The sequence below is a fragment of the Nicotiana attenuata genome, unplaced genomic scaffold (assembly GCF_001879085.1).
Source record: "Nicotiana attenuata strain UT unplaced genomic scaffold, NIATTr2, whole genome shotgun sequence".
In the NCBI taxonomy this organism is placed as follows: domain Eukaryota; kingdom Viridiplantae; phylum Streptophyta; class Magnoliopsida; order Solanales; family Solanaceae; genus Nicotiana; species Nicotiana attenuata.
In genome coordinates this window covers 495,910-509,216 of record NW_017670421.1, presented here as the reverse complement: position 1 = coordinate 509,216, position 13,307 = coordinate 495,910, and the positions used below count along the sequence as shown (strand labels likewise).

The 13,307-nt window shown below is 35.1% G+C and overlaps 2 protein-coding genes across 2 annotated transcripts; one reads left to right on the top strand and one right to left on the bottom strand.

The window, feature by feature from the left end:
- The first annotated feature begins 2,045 nt into the window (after window positions 1–2,045).
- Window positions 2,046–3,672, top strand: LOC109239196 (protein RESTRICTED TEV MOVEMENT 2-like). Its single transcript, XM_019405718.1, has 2 exons — window positions 2,046–2,300; window positions 2,883–3,672. Exons 1-2 carry the CDS (start codon window positions 2,195–2,197, stop codon window positions 3,518–3,520), a joined length of 744 nt encoding a protein of 247 aa, XP_019261263.1. The 5' UTR covers window positions 2,046–2,194; the 3' UTR covers window positions 3,521–3,672.
- A 4,806-nt stretch (window positions 3,673–8,478) lies between these two features.
- LOC109239189 lies at window positions 8,479–9,626 on the bottom strand. The gene is made up of 3 exons (XM_019405712.1): window positions 9,110–9,626; window positions 8,800–9,040; window positions 8,479–8,623 (listed from the first exon to the last, which is right to left on the bottom strand). The coding sequence occupies exons 1-3, from the start codon at window positions 9,624–9,626 to the stop codon at window positions 8,479–8,481; spliced, it is 903 nt and encodes a 300-aa protein (XP_019261257.1).
- Window positions 9,627–13,307: the final 3,681 nt, after the last annotated feature.

The following is a 13,307-nucleotide window of genomic DNA, read 5'->3' as shown; positions in this document are numbered from 1 at the left end:
TATCATAATTAACACTGCGAATTTTCAAATAAATTTAGGAAACCTAAGAAATAGACTTTAGATCCAGACTAGGGATTGCATAGCCTATGATATAAACAATTCGACTAGACTGATTTATATGATTTTCCAATAGGATTAGTATATACATGGGACCACAAGCATTACTAAATAGACTTTTGAAAATTTTAATTGAAAGGATCATGGAAATGTCATTGATAATTAAATTACCAATGACATTTCGATGGCAAGGAGCTATCAAAATACTGCTCATTGAAACAAATTTTTGATAGAAAGAAGGTGGCTATCACAAATTTTTATGGACTTGTTAGATAGCGTTAGTGCAAGATTGAATTGCTGAGTTTTGAAATATTTTAATGGTTTTTCGTCAATAAATATTTTTGATAAAATTTTGGCGATTATCTATCGACATACTATTACTTTTTTTTCAAGACACAAAATATTTTGATAATTTTTAACAAAAGTTTAGATTGCCATCCATCGTAAAGTTTTATATTCTGGAACTTCTTTGGGTACTAAATCTGATGCGTTTTTGGTACAAAAATTCGAGGTATTGTTTCAACTCTTAAGCATAGTAGCATACTCAAAGTTCTTTAATTAATCTGACTCATTAAAACTGTTGTTCAATAGCATCCAAACTAGAAAGTGAATACTGATATAAATAATGTTTCAATTTTTTCTCTAATTTTTCTTATTGACAGATGATATACTGTGTAACCCGGAGAAAAAAATCGTTAATATGATGTTTCATTTCATATATATTTGTTTCGATGATTAAGACATTGTATTTGAGTTGAATTATATAACAATTTTTTTTAAAAAAAAAATGTATTTTTTATACTTAAATTACATATTCTTTGAAGATTCATACAAATTCTTTCTTTTATACATTATTACAGTATTTTGTTAATTTATAAAACAATACAATTTAAAGATTCATTGGACTTACATACCTTGTTTTGGAACTTACTTCTCACCAACGTAAGTAGTTAATAAGGAAAAACCGATTGAATTAGAATTGGAAAAAAGGTTTGATTATATGCCAAAGTAGGTAATCAACAAGAATTGCTCTTTCTTCTCTTTTTCTTTTCATTTTTATTATTTAAACCCCATTAGCAGGCACCAATGGGATCAACTTTACAAGATTTTGTATTATTCTATGATAAAGCGAACGAATAAGATGGACTTAAAAAAGAAATAAGAAAAATAATGAAAGGAGAGGGAAGAAGTGAGAAAGTATACTAAAAATTATTCCAAAATTTCTCGTGCCAAAGAATATATTCCTGCAATTTCTTGAAGAAACTTCTCCTTTCCCATGCTAAAGAAAGAATACCAACTCCTCTACGTAGACAAAGTTTGTCTCTAACAAAAGCTTTCATATAAAATAAAAATAAAAATTCAATAGGGAATTAATATATTCAAATATAAAGAATCGTAACTTTTAAGACCTCAAAGTGGGAAATGAGGAAAACGGAAAAAGGACAAAGGGAAAAAAAGATAGTGGTAATTAAGAAAATTGGGTCTTGTTTAATGTGTAACCAGATGTAATTAACATTTTTTTTGATAAATAATATCTTTAATCATAACAAATATTCAATTACATGAGAAAAAGTTCCTTAAACTAAAAAAAGGGGAAATGATATTGTATAACCGCTCTCAAAATAATAGCTGATTTTTTTTTTTTTTTTTTGTATATAGATGTATTTTTACAAATTTTATACATTTTTGCGGCTACCAAATATAAATAGTTTCAGTCGTAGGCTAAAAGTGATTTTTGCCATATAATTGAAAAAAATTACATTTACATTATTTATCAATTATGACATGTGTGTTAACTGAAAAAGGGGAGAATAATTAGTCCTCAACTAAGGAAGCTTTAAGAAAAGTGGACCCTCAAATTATATTTTTTAATTTCTAAAAAAATTTGGTTTCCTATGCAAGAAGAAAACTCTTAAAGCCAGAGGCGTCTATAAACAAAGAAAGGCATGGAAATAAGTTAAGGAATATTTAAATTGAAAGAAAAGAGTTTAAGCATCTCTCTTGACAATATTTTCCTGTGTATATATAACCAATATATTCAATCTCTTTTGTACCAACAAATACAACAAGAAGAGAGCTTAAACAAGAGATTACAAATTCCAATATTAGCAAAAAGAAAGGTAAGGAACACAGAAAAATGGATTCAAAAGGAGCAGCAGCTGCTCAAGTGTATGAAGATTTTGTGCCAACTACAGAGTTGGTTCAAGAGCAAGACTCTGACACTCTTCTCCTTAATCTCACAGGTGCAAGATTTTTACAATTTAATCTTTCTTGTCATTTATTACTATATTTGTGTTAAGTGCAGTGGCAAGATTTTTACAATTTAATCTTGTCATTTTTTTAAAAAAAATTTAAACAAATTTACGACAAAGGGTGTTCAATATATGTTATGTACCTCCAAAACTTGATATGTTACCTATATACGCAGTATAATTTTCCGATACCAAAGTGTAGCTTCGCCGCTGGTTAAGTGTCCCATATTGATTGAGGGAACGATCTGTTGTCACCTTATATGAAATAGCTTTTGAAGTTAAGTCCAATGTTCATTTTCTTGACTATTTTCATTGTAAGATATGATTGGAATTCGATAGATGGTAAAGTTTACGTGACTTTTGGGAGAAGAGAATTATAGTGTATACTGTCTAATATTAGATTCTGAACAAATAAATGAAAACTATACCACCTCTTTTTGTATGTAATATTTCAAAAGAAAAAAGAAGAAGAAGAAGGAGAAGAAATGCAGATAATATATGTTCCTTAGCAATTTTCATGCACATTCATTTTCATGTTTGATAGTCTGTTACAAAAACATTGAATATTTGTAGGTTTCAAAAAGGAACAAGTGAGGGTTCAACTGACCAAATCAGGAATTTTGAAGATCAGTGGACAAAGGCCAGTTGGACAGAACAAATGGCTTCGTTTCCAGAAGGACTTCCCTGTTTCAGAAAATTGTGACAAAACCAAAATCAGTGCAAAGTTTGAAAATGGCATTCTTTATGTTAAACAACCAAAACTGATAACTTCAGCAGAAAAAAAGGATAAGGAATTGCCAACCCCTGATACTCAACAGCCCAAGAAACCAGCAGATCATGAACAACAGGCTCAGAAGAAAGACGAAGAACAAGCGAAAAGCCAAGAATTGGCTAATGCTGACAACGCCCCGGCCAAAGAACCAGAAAAAGAAGAACCAAAGCCTAAAACGAATGAACAAACAACAGAAGCTAAAGATCTGCCCGGAAAAGCTCCTGCTGAGAAAAGTAAAAATGTTGAAGATGGAAACAAACCAAGTTATGACAGTAAACTTGAAAATGATGCAAACATGGGAACTGGAGTTGCTCTAGCTGAGAAGCTGAAGATGCCAAGGAAAGTGATGAACATGACTCTGATTGCTCTTTTGGTTCTTGGAATTGGCCTTTATATCAGCAATATGATGAAGTCTAACAATTACCAACCTGAAGAATGAAGCTTTATATCGATCAAAATTAGAAAGTTGGGATATTTGCATTCGTCCCAACTTTGCATGTGAATGTACAACTCACTGACTATTCCCTTTTTCTTATTGCTGAATTGTGTACTGAAAAATATTCATACGAATAAAACATGACTTTTACTTAAGTGTTCTGATTTATGTCTGATGTTTAAAAAGGAAAGCAAAAACCTGAATTCATGTCCTTGAAAAGAGTCAACCCAAGATCAAGCAGAAAGACTATATTAAAGGGAAATGAGATCAATAAGCAGAATATGTCTGTGTTTGGCAACTAACTATCAAGCCATGGTAGAGGTCAAAACTCAAAACTAGAATATCTAGGCGTACAGCATACCATTTAATACAATAAGAAATTGTGAGAAGTTGCTAACTCCAAGAGCATCAGGAAGATGCTCTATAGTTGAGAAGATGAGCTGCTGAAAAATGAGAGATATTTCCTAATAGTGAAGCAGTTGTTTTGCACATTATCTAATTTGTGGTAACTGTGTTTCGATTCCATCTATAAATCGATCCTATGAGTTAAAGTCTCAATAACAATGCTAGTTCTTACTATTCATTATGATATGAATATACCACATCAATTCGTTATGTATGGATGATGAGATTCCTTTGATACATAGCCAATTCCAATAGACTTATTGGAGGATCCTACCGGCATGCATCCAGTAGGAATTAAACCTATGAATTCGTCAATGATAAGTTGGGCGCTTTAACCATTCAGCCATGATTGCAAACAAACTCAGCGACTGGGGCATGCACCAATGTAACAACCTATGTTCATACAAGTTATGGCAAAGATTAACTGATTTACTGTGTTTCACATTATATTGTATTTGCTCAGCAAAGCGGATAAAATTGTTCTTTGTCTAGAATTGATCGTTCACATCACTAACAGAGATAACAGAGGCAAGGTGGAGAAAGATTTTCAAATATTGTAAAATCAGACAATAACAACATACCCAGTGTGATCCCACAAGTGAGGTCTAGAAAAATATTGTAAAATTGTAGTAGAGCCACAAAAGGAAGTAGATGGCAACCCTTGCCATGAGTCATTCCTTGTTCACACGGTGACACAATCCTAAAGCACATAGCAATAACAACCAAGAAAAAAAATACAACCAAGACAGGAGAAAAAACGACATTTGGAAAGTACGTTGATACCTAGTAAATTAATTTTGATTAACTAATGAATGTTAAAGTTCCTTTAACAATTGATTACAAAGTATGACATATCTCCTACTTCGTAGAGCTTCAATCACGACTCATGTGACTAACATGTTAATTCATATGTGGATTTTTGCCTTTTTGGAGGGTGGGGCAGGGGATAATGTTTGTGTTAAACCTCTGTATTCAAAAATCAGAAAACTAGAAACGTTATTTTAAAAAACGAAAGCAGAAAAAATTCCGAGCCCACAAGTTTCTTGTGTTTTACGTTTTTGGTTTTGGAAAAACAATGCAGAATGCAAAAGTTTGAGGGGAGTGATTTTAGATTTTTCGGTGGTGGAAATGAGGCTAAATCTCTCTATTTATAGCCAGCAAGGTTGAGTCCCAACAGGTGCAAAGGTGCCTGTTCAATGATAAGGTGTCTCTTCAGCTATTGAATGGAACGTTTCAGCTGTTGGTCGCGAAATAATTCCGCGATCTTCCAATGCGCGAAAATGATTCCGCGATCTTCCAACGTAAAAAATATTTAGAAAGAAAATGTTAAATAATGGAAAAGGAAATAAATTTGGTCCAAAAAATTATCAATCAATCATATCAACTGACCGAATCCGAAGCCGAAGCCGAAGCCGAAGCCGAAGCCGAGCCGAGCGACGACGACGGCGCGAGGCACCACTTCTTCTTAACTCTTTAAGAGCTAGAAGATGAGCTTCTATATATATACACAAAGATTTTCTTTCCTTCTTCCAATGAGGGACAAAGTGTATTAGTAAAATGAACTAATTCAAAATTTCACTTCCCTCCATTTCTTTTCCCACCATTTTCCATTCACACTTTTTTTGTTATTAATAACAAAACCCAACAATCCCCCACATGAATGGGGAAGGGCTATCCGAAACAAATATGCATAAAAAACTGTGTGTGATTCGCAAGTAAGGATTAACCACATCTGGATAAGTAGGTTTCCCTTTGAACTTTCCGTAGTGAACATATGTCAGATATACTCGATCAATCGGAAAATTTGATATCTTTGAACCGTCGAACTTTGGTGTATACCTAGACAGCCATATGTCACACAATCAACCCTTAACCGTCTTTGGTTCTCAACTTCTCATTGTTGTGTTCGTTTCAGCCATGAACACCGCCTGGTTTCATAAGTGCGTAGAGAACTGGCCTTACAACATTCTCCTTGAAGCGGCTTACACTTCACACTTATATAGGTGATTCCTAAACATGTTATCCCGTAGATATACTATTGATATACCCCGTATCAAACTTCGAGCAATGCATGTCTGTTTGGACGACTTCCAGGACACTGCTCCTCCACCAATGGTAAAAACGTATCCACTTGTGGATTTTATTTCCGTGGATCCATTGATCCAATTTGCATCACTATATCCCTCAATAACTGCAGGATAATTATTGTAATGCAATGCATAGTCTTTAGTATATTTCAAATATCCCAAAACTCGTTTCATTGTTATCCAATGAGCTTGGTTCGGATTACTTGTGTATCGACTAAGCTTGCTTATTGCACAAGCTATATCAGGTCATGTACAATTCATAATGTACATCAAACTTCCCAATACTCGATCATATTCCAATTGAGATTTGCTTTGACCTTTATTCTTTACAAGAGTATGGTTTAAATCAATTGGCGTTTTTGCTTATTTAAAGTCCAAATATTTGAACTTTTCAAGAATCATTTTAATATAATGAGATTGAGACAAAGCTAGACCTTGAGAAGTCCGAAGAATCTTAATTCCCAAAATTAAATAGGCAACTCCTAAGTCTTTCATATCAAACTTACTAGTAAGCATGCGCTTAGTAGCATTTATGTTAGCAATGTCATTACTCATTATCAACATATCATCCACATATAAACAAACAATGACTATTTGATTTGGAGTATTCTTAATGTAAACACATTTGTCACACTCATTGATCTTGAAACCATTTGACAACATTGTTTGGTCAAATTTCGCATGCCATTGTTTTGGTGCTTGTTTTAGTCCGTAAAGTGACTTAACAAGTCGACACACCTTCTTTTCTTTTCCGAAAACTACAAACCCTTCAGGTTGTTCCATATAGATTTCTTCCTCTAAATCACCATTTAAGAAGGCTGTTACATCCATCTGATGAATTTGAAGGCTATATACGGCGGCTAACGCTATTAACACCCGGATATATGTAATCCTTGTTACCGGCGAGTATGTGCCCAAGTAATCAAGACCTTCTCGTTGTTTAAACCCTTTAACAACTAATCTTGCCTTATATTTGTCAATAGTAACATCAGCTTTCATTTTCCTTTTGAAAATCCATTTAGAACCCAAAAATTTATTTCCCGGAGGAAGATCAACCAATTCCCAAGTATGATTACTTAATATGGATTCTATCTCACTATTGACAGCCTCTTTCCAATATTGTGCTTCCGAGGAAGACATTGCTTCTTTGAACATTTGAGGCTCATTTTCCAATAAGAATGCCAGAAAATCTGGTCCAAAGGAAGTAGTTGTCCTTTGACGTTTACTACGTCTTGGATTTTCCTCATCAAACGTACTTTCCTTTGCTTCTTCCCGAGGTTGCTTAGATTTTTCCTTAGACGACTCACATTCCATTTTATACGGATAAATATTTTTAAAGAATTCAGCATTATCCGATTCAATTATCGTATTAATATGAATGTCGGGATTTTCTGATTTATGAACCAGAAAACGATATGCCTTACTATTTGTTGCATATCCTACGAAAATGCAATCAACGATTTTTGGTCCAATTTTTATCCTTTTGGGTTTAGGAACTTGCACTTTAGCCAAACACCCCCACACTTTAAAATATTTTAAGTTGGGTTTCCTTCCTTTTTATTTTTCATATGGAATGGATTGCGTTTTTCTATGGGGAAATCGATTCAGTATTCGGTTAGCTGTAAGAATAGCTTCCCCCCACAAATTCTAGGTAAACCAGAACTTATTAACAAGGCATTGATCATCTCCTTTAACATTCTATTCTTTCTTTCCGCAATTCCATTAGATTGCGATGAGTAAGGGGCAGTTGTTTGGTGAATAATGCCATTTTCCAAAACATATTTCTTCAAAAGGAGATTCATATTCACCGCCCTGATCACTTCTTATAATTTTGATCTTTTTGTTAGTTGCGTTTCAACTTCATTTTTGTATTGCTTGAATCTCAATTGCTTCATCTTTACTATTAAGTAAGTAAATATAGCAATATCTAGTACTGTCGTCAATGAAAGTTATGAAATACTTTTTCCCACCGCGAGATGGTATTGACTTCATGTCGCAAATATCTGTGTGAATTAAGTCTAAAGGATTTGAATTCCTTTCAACTGACTTATAAGGATGCTTAACATACTTTGGTTCCACACATATTTGACATTTTGAGATATTGCATTCAAACGTAGGCAATACTTCCAAATTAATCATTTTTCGCAAAGTTTTGAAGTTGACGTGGCCTAAACGTTCATGCCATAAATTATTTGACTCATGCAAGTAAGAAGAAGCTGAAATTTTATTCATATCAATGGCAATTACATTGAGTTTAAAAAGGCCCTTAGTCAGGTAACCTTTTCCTACATACATTTCATTCTTACTAACTACAACCTTGTCGGAAACAAAAATACATTTAAAGCCATTCTTGACAAGAAGTGATGTTGAGACAAAATTCTTCCGCATTTCAGGAACATGAAGAACATCTTTTAGAGTCACAATCTCTCCAGAAGTCATCTTCAAAGCTATCTTGCCTGTTCCTTCAATTTATGCAGTAGCGGAATTTGCCATAAAAACTGTCTCGTTGGGTCCAGCGGGAGCATAAGAAGTAAACAACTTCTTGTTAGCACAAACATGTTGAGCTGCTCCCGAATCAATCCACCATTCTCTAGGATTTTGACTAGGTTGCATTCTGAAAGCATGTCACATAAATCGTCTATTTCATCATTCTTCTCAATCATGTTTGCTTGACTTTTCTTCTTGTCCTTCTTTGGTGTACGACATTCAGTAGCCTTGTGTCCAAACTTTCCACAGTTGTGGCAATTACCTTTGAATTTCTTCTTGCTTGGGTAATTCTTTGGTCCAGACGACTTCTTTCTCTTTTTACTCGTTGAAGCTTCCTCAAAAATATTTGCACCCATTATTGTTGAATTTCCACGAGACTTCTTCTCAGCAGCCTTGTTTTCCTCTTCAATCCGTAGACGAACAATAAGGTCTTCAAGCGTCATCTCCTTGCGCTTATGTTTCAAGTAATTCTTAAAGTCCTTCCACAGCGGAGGTAGCTTTTCAATAAATGCCGCAACTTGAAACGCTTCATTTATGACCATACCTAAAATCATAAATTTAGGATTAATAATATAATCGATATCTTTAATAAAAATATTGACTCAATTTATACCTTCGGCAAGGAGGTCATGAACGATGACTTGTAATTGTTGAACTTGAGTTATGACAGACTTACTGTCCACCATTTTAAAGTCCAAGAATTGTACGGCAACAAATTTCTTTAGTCCAACATCTTCCGTTTTGTACTTCTTTTCAAGAGCGTTCCATAACTCTTTCGAAGTCTCCATGACACTATAAACGTTGTACAAGCCATCTTCCAAACAACTCAATATATAATTTTTGCACAAGAAGTCAGAATGCTTCCATGCCTCCGTGACCACAAATCGCTCATTTTCCGGAGTCTCTTCTCCCAAGACTGGAACGTCCTCGCTAATAAAGCATTGTAAACTGAGAGTGGTCAGATAGAAGAACATTTTCTGCTGCCAGCGTTTGAAGTCCATGCCAGAAATTTTTTTGGGCTTTTCTGCCGGTGCCATTGCCGGTGCAGGAGTTGTGCGACTTGAAGACGCATTTGTCGTTGCAGCAGTAGTTCCAACAGAACCATTTTGTTGTTCCACACTCGTTGTCATTTTTCTGTAAAAGAAATTGACAAACAGAATTAGTATCTCAGTGAAGTTTTTATATCTTCAAATCGAATAGAAATAACCGAGTTTTTATATCTCGGAATGAGTAGAAAGTCACAGAGACTTTAATCTCAAACTGGAGTAGAAAATCCGAAGATTTTAATCTCCAAAATGGGAGTAGAAAATCAATAAGATTTTAGTCTCCCAAAGAAGAAAGTAAGATTGAATACAGAAATAAAACGTTAAATTCCTTAAGCTTGTTAAAACTCTGTATTCAAAAACTAGAAAACTAGACACGTTAGTTTAAAAAATGAAAGCAGAAAAAATTCCGAGCCCACAAGTTTCTTGTGTTTTCATAAGGAATTTAATCCCCTCACAATATCCAAGGTTGTGGATTAATTCCTCCCAGGAGAGAACGGAATAACTATTCTGTGATAGCGGCACTTCAAATTACAGAATTTCGGCGAACTCAAATGGCGGAGCAAATCGCACAAAATGCTTACGTTTTTGGTTTTGGAAAAACAATGCAGAATGCAGAAGTTCGAGGGGAGCGATTTCAGATTTTTCGGTGGTGGAAAATGAGGCTAAACCTCTCTATTTATAGCTAGAAAGGTTGAGTCCCAACCTGCCTGTTCAATGATAAGGTGTCTCTTCAGCTATTGAATGGAACGTTTCAGCTGTTTGTCGCAAAATAATTTCGCGATCTTCCAATGCGCGAAAATGATTCCGCGATCTTCCAACGTAAAAAATATTTAGAAAATAAAATGTTAAATAATGGAAAAGGAAATAAATTTGGTCCAAAAAATTATCAATCAATCATATCAATTGACCGAAGCCGAAGCCAAAGCCAAAGCCGAAGCCGAGCGAGCGACGACAACGACGACGCGAGGCACCACTTCTTCTTAACTCTTTAAGAGCTAGAAGATGAGCTTCTATATATATACATAAAGATTTTCTTTCCTTCTTCCGATGAGGGACAAAGTGCATTAGTAAAGTGAACTAATTCAAAATTTTACTTCCCTCATTTTTTTCCTACCATTTTCCATTCACACATCTTTTGTTATTAATAACAAAACCCAACAGTTTTTGAGTAAATATTTGCATACATTATACATAGTAAGAAAGAATAGAACTATTTTAGGTTCAAAATTTGATATAAGAGTACCAATGAGTTAACTTGTTAATCTGTAGGAGTCTATTAGTGGAGAGATAAAAAGACCTTACACCTAAGTTTTTTTTGAAACTTAGGGTGTGTTTGGTGTGAAGGAAAATATTTTCAAGAAAATATTTTTCAATCTTCCTATGTTTGGTTGGCTTAATTGTTTTGAAAAATATTTTCTACATGAACTCATTTTTCTCCAATTGGAGGAAAATATTTTCCCTATCAAGAGAAGGGAAAACATGTTCCAAAACTCTTTTTCAACCTTCTCCACTCTATTCTCCCATCCCCACCAACCCACCCCCATACCCCACCAACCCACCCCCTGTTGGATTATATATCACCGCGGAAGCAATCACAGTATCATATTCACGTGTGAATTAAACAATTAGCACATACGGAGACTATTCGAGTTACCTCTTGAAGCGTGAACAAAGCAAATCAATATCCTTCACCTGTTCCAGAGCTGCAAGACCTCAGTAAATTTCCACAGTCTTCTACCATGTTACCCAAAAAATATTCGGAAAGAGAGAACTTCGGGTGGGCGAAATTCAAGGAAGAAAAATGTGTGGTTTTTCAGTGTAAAAAACAGCCAGCTATATATATATATATATATATATATATATATAGAGCTACATTTTCTAGGTTAAAACCCTTTTCCAAAACCTGTTAGGTTTTCTTCTTCCACTAAGGAAATGTTTCCTTTATTTCCTATTATTTAGGCACAATAGCAACCACATAATTTAATTAACAAGGCTTCCTATTATGGAATTAATTTCGAAATTTGAAATTAATTTCTTCCATAATAAATTACGAATTATTCCACTAAAAATTCGTAATTGCACTCCTTAGTTCAATTTTGAAATTCTTCCATAAAACCTTATTTAACTCCCCATGTTAAGATTCAGATACTAACCAATCAAATTAAATTACTGACAATTTAATTTATTGATTACTTCCTTTAGACTTTCACTTAACTTATTCAATGTGTCGGATACAAAATCTACCGGCCTGGTTTACACATGAAAACTTATAAGCTTTCATAAAGGAGTATCATCAATCTCAAAAACCGAGACATGGATTCTATCAACTAATTATTACTTCGCCAATGTATATCTGTGATGACCCGAAAGATCATCACTTGTTTTAGAAATAAATTCTATGTTCCGAGGCCTAAAAACCTCCTATTTGTCTCACCTCGATTTGCGTGCGCAGTCCGGGCGTGTATTCGGAAAGCCATTATGTGAAAATCTGTGAAAAATGGTAAATTTTGCTTTTAAAATGAATTTGAGTTGACTTCAGTCAACATTTTAGGTAAATGGACCCGGACCCATGATTCGACGGTCCCGGAGGCTCCGTAGGAAAATATGGGACTTGGGCATATGCCCGGAATCGAATTCTGAGCTCCCAAGCCAGAGAAATGAATTTGTAAAGAAAATTGTTTTCTGGAATGTATATGAGTTTTTGGAAATTTGAATGTTTTTCAAATTGATGGTATCGGACCCGTATCTTGGTTCCGGAGCCCTGTACAGGTCTTATATGGCGTTTAGATTGAGTCTGTAAAATTTGGTAAGAAACGGACTTGAAATGACATGAATCGGACCCTCGGTTGTGAAATTTGAAACTTAAGTGTTCTTGAGATTTTTTTTTGATTTTGATGCTAAATTCGTTGTTAAAGGTGTTAATTTGGCGATTTGATCGCACGAATAAGTCCACATGATGTCTTTGGATTAGTATTCATGTTTTGTTTGAAGCCCCGAGGGCTCGGGTGAGTTTCAGGATGTTTTTAAACTTAGAAAAGTTGCAGGTTTTGCTGTCTCAGGTGCACAGAGGTTTTGTTCTTCGCGTTCGCGTGGTTCCACTCGCGAACGCGTAAGGCAAACTTCCTCAGGTGCCAGATTTTTCTTCACGAACGCGGAGCTTAGGACGCGAACGCGAAGCTGTGGGGGGAGTACCCTTCACGAACGCATTCAGGCACTCGCGAATGCGTAAGGTTAGTGGCCTGGGGGAGGGATTTCACAGTTGTTCTACGCGAACGCGGCCATCTGGCCGCGAACACGAAGGCTCTAGGAGCTGAAGCTCCGCGAACGCGAGCCATTGAACGCGAACGCGATGGTCAGCTGGGCCTGACCCATTGCGAAAGCGAGTGGCCCATCGCGAACGCGATGAAGGCCTGCCCTGTCATTTTAAAACAGTAGCCAAAAACGGGCAGAACCCATTTACTTTATATTTTCAAAATTTGGGAGCATTGAGGCGATTTTTAAAGAACAAGTTCTTCCCCAAAGCATTGGTATATGATTCTAAACCGTTTTCTTTCGATTTCCCATTGCATTTCATCAATTTTCATCCTAAAATCTAGGGTTTTTATGGTAGAATTTAGGAATTTGGGTAGAGTTAGGGCTTTTTGATTAATTGGAATTTAAACCTCGTTTTATTATTGTTCCCTTGCCGGGATGTTGTTGTTATATTATTGTTCCCTTGCCGGGATGTTGTTGTTGTCTTATTGTTCCCTTGTCGGGATTCTTCTA